Source organism: Pelmatolapia mariae, linkage group LG10_11 (assembly GCF_036321145.2).
Source record: "Pelmatolapia mariae isolate MD_Pm_ZW linkage group LG10_11, Pm_UMD_F_2, whole genome shotgun sequence".
NCBI lineage: Eukaryota > Metazoa > Chordata > Actinopteri > Cichliformes > Cichlidae > Pelmatolapia > Pelmatolapia mariae.
Window position 1 is genome coordinate 70,740,512 of NC_086236.1, and position 12,280 is coordinate 70,752,791.

General features: G+C 39.3%; 1 protein-coding gene across 5 annotated transcripts in view; it reads left to right on the top strand.

Annotated features, from left to right (window-relative positions):
- syngap1b (synaptic Ras GTPase activating protein 1b) overlaps nt 1-12,280 on the top strand; it is a 172,738-nt gene that overhangs the window by 37,869 nt on the left and 122,589 nt on the right. For all 5 annotated transcript variants that reach the window (XM_063488241.1, XM_063488242.1, XM_063488243.1 and 2 more), the window contains exon 2: nt 8,978-9,393. In XM_063488241.1, coding sequence (XP_063344311.1) covers nt 8,978-9,393 — 416 coding nt within the window. The remainder of the gene's footprint in view (nt 1-8,977; nt 9,394-12,280) is intronic.

Consider the following 12,280-nt stretch of genomic DNA (forward strand, 5'->3'; position numbering starts at 1 on the left):
GGAGGAAGCTGGAGCACATGGAGAAAACCTACGTAGGCAGAAAGAGAACATGCAAACTCCACACAGAACCTGTGGATTCAAATCCCAGAACCACTTGCTGTGAGGCAGTAGTGCAAATTGTTGGGCCCTGTTCTGGTCCAGTGTATACTAAATATCACTGTTAAGCCTTAAAACATTAAATAATATAAACTTATCTTCTACTCTCCAGTGAGTGAGGGTAGCCTGTAATTGGTGAACATAGTCACATTTTCTCAATAGAGAAGACTAATTAAAGTGTAATCCTACATAAATCTCTGAATCAGAGATTGTAATGATGCAAAATGACAGCAGTAGTACCATTGCTGTCATTTTCATAACTGAGAAATTGGTCGCTGGTTGATTGCTTGTAACACCGTACACAGTACCTCATCTCTGAGTTATTTGCAGAGTGGTTGTGTGATAAGATTGTAAGTGCTTTAAATTGCACAAGCGGGATATGGAGTTTGAAAGCTAGAGGTCTCACCACCCTGTCAGGTAGTCATTGAGTAATTAGTATTGATCAACAAACCTATCAACCACCCACAGATATATTTAGAGGGAAAATGATACTGATTAACTTTTAATGAAGCAAAAAGTTGATCTCCCAACGTAGATTATTTTTATTTATCGTGCTGCGTCCTCATGCCAATTCACTATCACGGCCAAAACTAACATAAGTCTAATGAGCTGGAGTTTCTTCTTCGCAGTGTACAGAAGAAGTTCAGGGCACGACCAATGTGCTTGTTCAGCGAGAAGCTTCGTACTTCGGGCCCTCTGCGACCCCCGCTGCTGACACTTGACAGCTCCTTTGACTCAGCGCTGACAGCAGCCTACTCTGCTGCACATATGCACCACTCTGACTCTGACGAGCATCCATGCATTCATTCTTGAAACAAGCACATCTGTATTCACTTGGTCTATCTGGTCGCGATCTACTCAAATGCAGTAATACGTGATACTGGTGCAGCTGAGGTCACAGTAATGGCATGTGCACTATGTGGTACCGTCTTGCCTGGAAAGTAAGATGCTTTGGTTCACCATGCTTGCAGGAGTACATTATTTGCCCCGGGCGGCCCAGAGATATTGCAAGCTTTATTTTTAGCACTGTTTTGGAGCTCAGCGATGTGTATAAATCAACATTAGGTCTGTTGGGTTCCAGTAATGACAACGTTGACTAAGGCTGACCAGTCATCCGATTGGTGCATGGCACTCTTCTTTGTAAACTGCTAAGGAAGGCAGAAAAAGGAAAATAGCCCTCAGAGAGGGAACAAAGGCAGCGCAGAGAGCAGACCGCAGAGAGTGAATGAAAGACAGAGTGAGGTAGAGAGATGAGTGGAGAAAACAGGCATCTCAGCATTTTCGCTTGTGCCAAATCGTTACTGTATATTCATGCAACCTAGAGCCGTGCCTCTGCACCCTGTACGTACAAACGGACAGCCAGAAGAATGGGTGTGCTCATTGAAATTCTGTCCACTGTGCTTCACAGGCCGTTAATAGACAGCCTCGGGGGTGGAGAGGTAGGCCTACAGTAGAGTAGCGCATATCGGGCTCTGGATGACTCACGCAGCTATACCCCAGTGAATATCTCAGCATCATGACTTTGCTCTGCGCGGTTCCAAAGTTTGGATTGAAGGGGTTGGGTACTTTTTGTAGGCAGGTATAGAGCATGTGCTGTGTTTCTCTGAAGCTTTGTGCTAATGAACAGTGATTCGTGTTGCTCTTACTCAACATCTGTCATGTTTCTCTTTAAAAGTTTGGCTTCAAGTTGACACAAACATCTGCAGTGGCAGAAGAGCGGAGTAACGGTGATATATGATTTCTCTTTTAATAATAAAATATACGGGAGGAACTAACATGCTGAAACTTATAAACATTTGTTTGCTGCAAGCTATAACACTACTTTTCCTTTTGCCTTTGAAGATAAAATGTGCAAACAACCCAGTCCAACTTTGAGTACGAAACCTTGAACCTGAACATGTCAGCTTTTTGCACTGTTTGTGCAAAAAACTTCATATGTATCGCATGTTTTTAGTTTAGTTTAACGATCAGATAAAATTCTGCCGTTTTGCTTCTGTTGGACTTTGACGTTTGCAGCGAAGGAAGAGATTTATGTTGAAGAAAGATTTCTTCAACATAGATTTTAAGATGAACTGTGAGCAGTAAATTGGACATAAATGCCAGTTGTAGAAAAAATTATGACAAATTAAAACTCATAAGTGCAGACTGATAGTTAATGTAAATCTTTTTTTTTAAAATTTGTCAGAAGGTTTAATAAATACTCCAGTTTCATAAAAGTACATCTTTCTGGCAATAATTTTATGGTTCAGGCTTTATAGAGATAAAGAAGTCACTAAATTATTTGGGGGTAAAAGACCCCTGAATAATTATCTTAAAAACAGATTAGGATTAGAATTGCTGACATGTTTAGGCTGTAATGCTCGGAATTATTTATTTATTTTTGTTACATTTTTTTTCTTGTGGAAAAACATTCCCATATTGATTCAGTCAGCGCTCTACAACTGAAGCACTGGTGAAATGAACAGCTGTGGGCTTCATGAATAAGAGAACTTTAAATAAAATGAAGTCTCTAATGTGAGATTTTAAATTTTTTAACTTTTTTTTTATTTTCACCAACTTAATTAAAACTATAAATTCAGAGGTGTCATGATGGTGTGGTAGTTAGCACTGACACATCACACCAAGAGGATCCTGAGTTTGGATTCACTGGCCATCTGGGGCCCTTCTGCATGGAGTTTGCATGTTCTCTGTGTGCCTGCTCGGGTTTTTACTGGGTACGCAGGCTTTCTTCCAAATACTTATTGGGTTAATAAACTGGCCATAGGTGTCAAAGTGAATGGTTTCATGTCTCTCTGTGTTAGCCCTGTGAAGGACTGGTGACCTGTGCAGGGTGTCAGCCTCTCGCCCTATAACAACTGGGATAGGCTTCAGCACCTACAACCGTCTGGGGAAAAAATGGATGGATTGACACAGAGAGAGTAAATTACTGCATTATAACAATGAATCAGAGAAGCCTGATGTTCTACCAGTTCTGCAAATTCTCACCTGCAATGCATGAGCTTACAGCTTGTGTGTAAACTTGATGTCTGCTGATTACATACAGTGAAATAGTTCACTGATAATGTATCATCTATTAAAACAAAGTTAATGACATAATATATTGAGCATAAAAATCTTTTTATGGTTTAATTTTTTATACAAGAATATCTTTACTGAAACAAACTGTAGAAAACTGTTATATATAATCTGAATAATTGTATATAATGACATATTTTAAAAAGCAATACTTTTAGATAGATGTAGTTAAATATAGATTAATGTATAAAGATGTATATATTGCTAGGGTCTATAGGGATGCTATAAATAAATAGTAGCGTGTATATAAATGTGTATTTTATATGTTAAGTACAGGTAGGAATTAATAAGCATTTCCTTCCTCCTACAGGTTTTTTCATGTAAATATCATGGCTCTCTTTGATTTCACGTTCATTTGTTTTTTGTGCTTATTAAAATTTGTTATTTGCTACTTCACCACAAATAATTATTTTGTTCAATCCAGATCTCCACAAAGTCAACAGAGGTCACCAAACCTTTTCAACCAGTGGACCGTTTGGCATAATTTGTCTTATTTGCTCTGTAACATTTATTATAATTTCAAATAAATGATATTAGGTTTTACTGAAAATGCTTTTGGTGGTAATGACATTGATTTATTTAGTTTTTGCATGCAACATTGACATCCTCCCGAAATGGTTTAAAGTTTCTCCACCAAACACAAAAAAAACAAAGAGAAAGGGATTTTTCCCTTACCTCTAGTACATACAGTATGTCAGGTATGTGGTATTTTTATTTTAGTGCTTTAACTTGTATTATTATTATTATTATTATTATTATTATTATTATTATTGTTGTTGTTAGTTTTAGTTTTAGTTTTAGTTTTAAAATCAGATTTAGCTAATAAATACAAATTTATGTAGATAATTCTTGAACCTAACTTCCCAAATAATGGCTCAGGAACAAGGGAACTCTGGCCTCTACATCCATTCTGTAACATTAGCTTCTATAAAGACAAAAAAATAAATAACAACAGTACTAAAGGCCATCAAATACTTTTTTCAAGTGATTTATTACTGAGGCAGTGCTGAAATACTGACACGGGACTGGAGCCAAAACAGTTGCACCTTCATGTGTTTGGTTAGCACAGTAAGCCTGCATCAGTGCAAACTCAGTATTGGAGGGCTTTATAACCCGCTTCCACTTAAGGCTAGTTGGTTTAGAATAGCACTTCATGTGACAGATCTCCAACAGGAACACACAACCACAGTTAAAGTGTAGGTAGACAGTGTAGGGCTGGATTAGAAATATCCTGCCGTGTTTGAATTACCCACTCATTCACTATATAGTGCACCATGTAGTCTGTCATCCATTTTGCAGTGCTCTTCAAAAATCTCAACTGTAAATTGAATTTACTATATAGTGCTTCGATGTCATTGCACATCTCAGGAAACACGGAAAAGTAATGTACAGAAGCCGTGCACAAGTGAGACCTTTGTGCCTTTTCTGTTTGTTTTTAGAAGGGGGAAAGGAGCTGTCAGATATGCTTTTAATATTTGTATTAAATGTCAATTAAACCGAATTATACTGCTTATAGGTGGATGAAGTTCATAGAAATTATGTTGTCGTTAAAGTTATGTGTGCTCAGATATACATTTTCCTTTCAATGTTGTGGAGAGATTTGCCAATTACAACCTGTACTTATCCAAAAATAGCACTACTGAGGCACCCATTGCCTCAAATGTGTTTTTCTGCTCTTGTTCGCAATGTTAGGAATATTTAACAATATCTAGTGCATAATTATGTAATAACGATACATTGTGTAGTATATCAGCAGCTATCTATGCTTATTTCCATGTGAGTCCACTATGTAGCAAACACCATGCAGTGGATGATTAAATCCACAGATTAAATGCATAAAAGGGGGATAATTAAGCACAGGTGCAAGACATTAGAGAAGACAAGCAATCAAACAGGTGGAAAACCAAACACACAAGGACAGGAAGTGGAGGGTTTGAAATGTGAAGACGCGCATAAATACAAAGTAAAACACAATGAAATAGAAAGAAAGCCCACCTCAAACAAATGATTCAAGTGATCTTTAGAAGCAGCTGTAAAGTCCTGGTTCTACATGATTTTAAAAAAGCTTGCTGCCATAAGTCGCCCTAATGAATTATGAATTTGTCAGCCTGCACTCCGCATTCTCTCTGCTCCATCCCCCTTTTCATTTCTCTTTACTCCTCATACTACCTGCATTTTAAAAAATTATGCAGCAAGAAAGGCTCAGCAATAGCTGTAGTGACCCTCATATACATATCTTGAGGTTCTATTCACCCAAGAGATACATAGTAAAAGGTTTTCTTGTTTCCAGACTGGAATTTTTTTGTGTGGTTATATTAGAAACTTTACAGTGTTTACAGTGATCACCCCACATTAGAAAATAATTTATGTGATAACTGTCGAGCAATTAAAGTTGCCCTAAAGCATGACTGAACACTTCTCCTTGTCATGGTAAGATGAAAAGTGATGGACCACATGTGGTTTTTCATGAAGCCACACTCCGCGATTCACCCCTCATCACTCCTGCATTCGTCCATATTAATTAGCTTTGCTTGTTTAGGAGTTCATCAATATTTCAGCACCCCAATTCATAATTCAAACAGGAACCTGAAAGATCAACCGAGATGTTATTTCGCTACGATTTCCGCTTCGGCTGGGGATGTAGAAACGCTGTAGCCGTCAGTGTCTGGTAACCAGGATTTGAGGGAGAATATGTGAAATGACGATACGGTACCATAATCAGTTATGACATGCTGTGTGGTGTTGCATTTTGGGCCACAGGCAAGACTTCTTTTTTTTTTTGCTCTCATGAGGAGAGTGTGCAACGCTTCAGTCGGTCACCTCCACAACCGATTTCCTACATCAAATGCTTGTATGTTAACTTCATGCAGCAGGTCGGATGAATGTCAGCAGCCTGCTGCTATCGAGTATCTGTTTCAAATAAACAACATTTTCTCCCCCGGGTCTGTGAGTACATGTGACTGTGTGAAAATGTGTATGTGTTCTGGCCTTGTACTACAGCCTGCAGATGTTGTAAGTGTGAACTTGACTTTTCCTTGTAGCAGGAGGTGTGAACCGCTGGGGAAATGTTATTCTGGCTGACTCACAAACTGCAGGGATCTTTCTGAGAAATCGTTTACCTGTGGATTTAGTTCAAAAATCTGTGTATTCTTTCAGCTTAAAAAAACAAACCATCAATTGGTTTCAGAGTAAATCGATTTAAAAAAAAAAATCTCCTGTTCTGAACCATGATATGTAATCTTGCTCCTTGTGGAATGGTCATTAGCCTTACAGGGAGATGGTGCTATTTTTTTATTTAGAAAAACATTAAACAAGTACAATAAATCCAGCCTGTTGGCAATTTGTTTTGTTTTCTCTTTGAAGACAATGTATTGTGTGTGTTTGACCAGACGATTTCTAAAAGAAGAGCGAGTCTTTGAATTCCCACATGAAGCAGGATAAAGTGAGAGAACTGCCCCGAGACGTTTGCTTTTAAACCATAAAATGCTCAGTGGCGTAATCTGAAGCATGTGAGAGATGCTGCCTCACTGAATAAAAATAAAAAAAAATGTTGAAACCTTAAAGCGACGCACTAAATAAGGAGTTTTAAGAGTAGGCAGAGGAAATGTGAGGTCAGTATTAGAACAGCTGATCCACGGGTCCACGGCAGGTCACTGAGATGCGGAGGAATGATGGTCACAGAGATGGGTGCATTGAAGAGTTGTAGCCAAAGAAAAGTGATGTACACATCACTTCTCAAAGCCCAGACATTATTATTCTGTTCTCATTCTGCTTTTCCTTATACAGTAATATCCTCATATACAAAATCTTCCTAAAAATGCTTAATGTAATTTATGACTTTAAATACAGGCTAAGATTGTGTAATAAGGCCAGAAACCCGAGACCACAGAGAAGAAAGAAAAGACAAACTGCCTCATTTACCCACAGAGCTTAGCCACACATTTTTCACTTAAGACAAAGTCACACAGCTACCTGGAAAGTATCCATATTAATGTCTCCAGTACTCTGTGATCAATTTCTTTAATTATCTCAAGCGCCGGGCCCTAAGATATCACTTTCATTCTTTTTCCATATTTTCTTAAATGATCCCTGGAATCAGGGAAAGCACTGAAGATAATTCGTTCCCCTGTCGAGGAGATTATACGTTGGTTTGCCGGCTGTCTGTCAGCGGGATATCTGAGGAACCTTAGAACAGATTTCTGCTAATTTTGGTGGACAGGATAGCTGCAGGCCAAAGAACGGATGATTAGATTATGGTGGTGAGCTGGATCTAGGACTTGTTCAATTAGACAATTATCATTTTAAGCTGTAAAAGTAACGGAGATAGAGGTTCACTGTGTGGTGCCTTCTTTCTAAAAATAAAATGGGGAAGAATTTGTCTGATGGAAGCTGTACCTTCTGTTTTATTTCACTTTAGAGTGTTTCCAAATACGTCTTTGGTCGTCGTAGTGCCGCTTAGCATTTGTTTCAGTAAAGTTTTATACATAAGAAGAGACTCTCTTTTTTGTTTTGCTGCATATGTGTGAATTTGATTAGTGTTTTAAAAAAAAGGACTGAGGAATAACAAGGATTTTTTTTTTCTTTGGAATATGTTATTACAGGGAAAAAGTGAGCTAGTATGAGGTATCTCAACAACTGCACTAACCATTATGTGAGTTTTTAGGTCCGTGTGCGTGTGCCCTTATGAAAATATTCTAAAAAAACAGAGGTTTTGACAAGTGTGTTTGCAAAGCCGTAGTGTGGCATTTTGAGATTTAAACTTTTTTGGTTCGTCAAGTGTGGAATTGCCAAGGAACAACTAGCATGGCAATTTTCCAGAGGCAACAAATTGAATAATAATATATATAATGTGCTGTGATCTAGCTCATTGTTATCTCCATAGAGAAAAGTCACAATAGTTAAAAAAACAACTAAAAATGGCAAGTTGTGATTTTCATGTTGGGTAATGTTAGGCTAAACTGAATAAGCCATTTTAACTGCTTCATAACCGTAGCTTGACTGGAAAGCAACAACATTAAACCACCTGCCAAATATTGTGTTGATCCCCTTTGTGTTGCTAAAACAACTCTGAACTGTGTGGACATGACTCCGGGGCCTCTAGGCGTGTCCTGTGGTGTCTGCCAGCACGAAGTTGGCAGTTGAGCCTTTTGGTCCAGTGGCTTGCAGTGTGGGGCCTCCCTAGTGCTTCGGGTGGATTCTGGATCACATTGGCATCTAAGCAGTTTGGAAGCCGGGTCAATGGCTTGGGCTGTTGTTGTTGTTCCTGAACAGTTTTTGTAGAGTGGTGGGGTGCATTGTCCTGCTGAGAGGGCACTGCCGGTGGGGGATGCTGTTGCAAAAACTGTTGTGTGGGAGGTTGAAATAACATACAAATGCCAGGACTTGAGTTTTCCCAGCTGGACGGTTCACGGCAATAATGAGGTTAGAATTGTTTTATGCACATTACCTGTCAGTAATTCTAATGTTGTGGGAGAGTGGTGTATAAGTGGTGTATAATAAGCGCATTTGGAAGCACACTTGATGTATTCTTTAGGTTGGTTAAATGTTTGTATTATTTTGTTGATCTCTTCTTTTTGTCCTTTTGAAAAGAAATGTCAAATCAAATGTTCTTTCTTCTCTCGTTGCTTAGAACTTGTGTCTGTTGCCATCTTTATAGCAGATCAAAATACGTTTACAACATCTGACATTGATTTTATGAAGGTAGACATGTGACACAGCACCACAGCCCTCCTTCCAGTGATCCTAACTGACCCTCTTTTCCCTCCTCTCTACCACCCCCCTCTGCCCTCCTTCTCTCCTTTTTTAGATGCAAGGTGTGCCGTCCCCCCCTCCTATCATTATCACCATCATCGCTCCCACGCCCACTCCTTCCACGCTCCCTCCTACGACCGTCCCGCTCACGAACGTCCCACCTACAACCGTCCCTCCTACAGCCGTCCTTCCCACGACCGCCCTTCCTTCGATCGCCCATCCTTTGACCACCCTTCCTTCGACCGCCCGTCCTTTGACCGCCCGTCCTTCGACCGCCCGTCCTTTGACCGCCCGTCCTTCGACCGCCCATCCTTTGATCGTCCTTCCTTCGATCGCCCATCCTACAGCCGTCCCTCGCACGAACGCCCCATCTACGACCGCCCATCACACGATCGTCCACCTCAGGACCGTTGGAACCCCCGTCTTCGCGTGAGCACCGGAAATCAGCTCTACATGTTGGACCAGGAAGAGGTATTGTACTCCACACCCCAAAGATACACTTATTCTCATGGACTTGTTTGGCACAGGTGGGAAACCAGAAGAAAAATTAGAATGCTACTCAATCCGTATCAAGTATTTTTCACCACATACCACTCTAAAAGACGGATATTTCCATGTTTTGATTGAAGTCACACTCGTTGATCACGTTGTCAATCATCACCCGGTACAAATAGTGCTCAAACAACTTTTATTACATAGACAAGTGAAACGAAATAAGATAATACACCAAACATGACACATATCTCATAACATCGTGTAAAATATACATGACATATTTTGTTGTTTCAGACTCATTTAGATCCTTCTGGCAAGATTTAAATTCCACTCATCAAAATGAAAAATTTAGTTGCCGTGGAGGGAATGCTGTACCTCTTCCCACATCACCACTCAGTCACTTGTAGTGTGAAATGCAGCCCTCTCGATACAGTACAGGTTTCTGTTCTTATGGGTCAAGTGAGAAAAATATTCCACGGAATTGATCAAAAATAAGCCCAGTGACATGAGCACAATGAACAACAACCAAAAACACACAACAACAAGCAAACAAAACTGGTGTCACCAATAGAGCATTTAGATTGAGTAACACTTGCTGAGAAACTTTAATTGCACTTACAATCACAACAGATCAGGGAGAAGAGAGTAGCACAACGGCAGTCCTGACTGTCACACTGAGCTGAAGTGTTTGAGTCCACATCGGTGATATAAGCCTTCTACATGATTATTAAATGAACTTAACATAATCAGAACCAACAGGTTAGACCCACTGTCTTGGGTTTGCTTATGAAACCCAGGGTGTCCGAACCTGTTTTTTTCAGGCTGTCATTAGTGCACAGGGGCTCCTAGCATGTTAGAAATCCATATAGAAGTGTTAACAAAGTTAAAAACTTCAATAGGCTCCTTGGGATGTTTCTACAAATTATGGTCCAAATGTGCTTACCTAATTCAGGAGATGTAATTGGGTAAGGGACAAACGTTTGTAACTGAGGTACGATGCTGTATGTCAGAATAATTGTTGGACCTATGAGACTAGAATGTTTACAGATCTGTGGAGTGATACAAGTACATTTCTACAACACTGAAACCCTCTATAATTCTCAAACGGAAAAAGTTTTGAGTCAACGACAGTCTAAATCTCAGTGTACAGTCAAATTCAATAATGGAAACAAAGAACAACTGTGAATGAATAGGTATAGATGATGCAGTACACCCTGGTGGAGACCGGAGAACTTTGCCATAGTACAGCCACTGGTGCAGCACTCTGTCATGTGGGCCTTTACTGTGAGCTGGCCTGTTGGAAGTCATTCCTTACATAAAAGCCAATGGAAGTGCAGGTTTGCCAAAAGGCAACTGAATGACTCTCAAGCCACTAGAAACAAAACCATCGGGGCTGAAAAAAATGAAAATATAGTATGTGTTCCCAAAGTGCATGTGGAGGAAACTCTACAGTCAAACATGTAGTGGCGGCAACATGTTGTGGGGATATTTCCCTATACTGTTACAGGGACTGAGAGTTATGTTAAAGGGAAAGATATAGAAACCTAGAGAGTAACCCTGAGTGAAAATCTGTTTCAGAATGTTTAGGATCTCATTTTTGGGCAAAGGTTCACATTTCCAGAAGATGAAGCGTATCACCAAGAAAACACAGAAGTGGTTTTGAGAAACCTATTTGAAAGTTGTTGAGTGTCCAAACCTGAGACCACAACTGCACCTCAAACAGCATCTTTGGAGAAACCTGAAAACGGCTGTGCACTTACGCTCCCAATTTAACCTGATGGAGCTTACATGATTCTGCCAAGAAAAATGGGAACGTCTTCCAAAAGAAAGGTGTGCCAAGCTTGTAGGATCATTTCCAAGAAGACTTTAAAGTGTCAGTGCTGCAAAAGGTGCTTCAACTAAATTCTAAGGGAAGGACCTGAATGTCAAATAGGATATTTAAAGTCCTTTATACATTTACAAAAGACTTTGAAATGTTTTTACTTAAAAAGTATTATGAAAAATGATGTCTGAAACATTAAAAGATATGAAAATAGTGATTACAAAACTTACTGAATGTCCGGTACTGTTGCGGTCCCACTTGAAAATGTTTTTTTCAGAATGCCTGGCTTGAATTTAAAGCAGGTGTATATATAATATGTAATCTATTGTAGCAAAGCTATTCTTTATATGAAACGAATGATTAGTGCAGCATAACTGACTTTGAGCCATTTATCTAAAAGCAATCATAACCAAAGACATAGACTGGATAGATTAGTAGACCTAGATTCAGATTCTATTAAACACTGTCTTGATGGGTATTCTCACAATGACCTGTCATAAGTTTTTGTGCTATTTAAAGGACGATACTTTTTAATAATATCCACTTTAAAGAAGGTCAGACAGAGAGGACTGTGTCCAGACTGTCCCACACACTCGAGTTTCCCTGGACTGGATCAGTGTCGCCTCAGGCTCGCTGTTGGGGTTCATTTTCAAGGGCAGCTGTTGTTTCTGGGGGAAGCCGTCTGTTTCTGGCTGTCATTAGGCACAGTTACACGGCAACCACAAACCTCAGAAGATTAAAAAAACACAGTGGGATGGTAATTATTTTGAAATTAAAAAGTATACATCACTTCTTTGGTCATCTGAGTAATTATTTATTTATTTATTAAGTTTTCTTGGACCGCCTATAAGCAGCCAGCCAAAATAAAATGTTTTATGGAAATTATGATGGAACCAGTGCTGCAGAAATAATTTTCAATGAAATGCAAATGAAATTAAGGATGATTAAGGAAATATATCAAGGAGAACAGGTGAACACACACATTACAGCATTTTTGATCAGTAATTTGTGAAATTATCACCCTACGCAAAGTTTTATAAG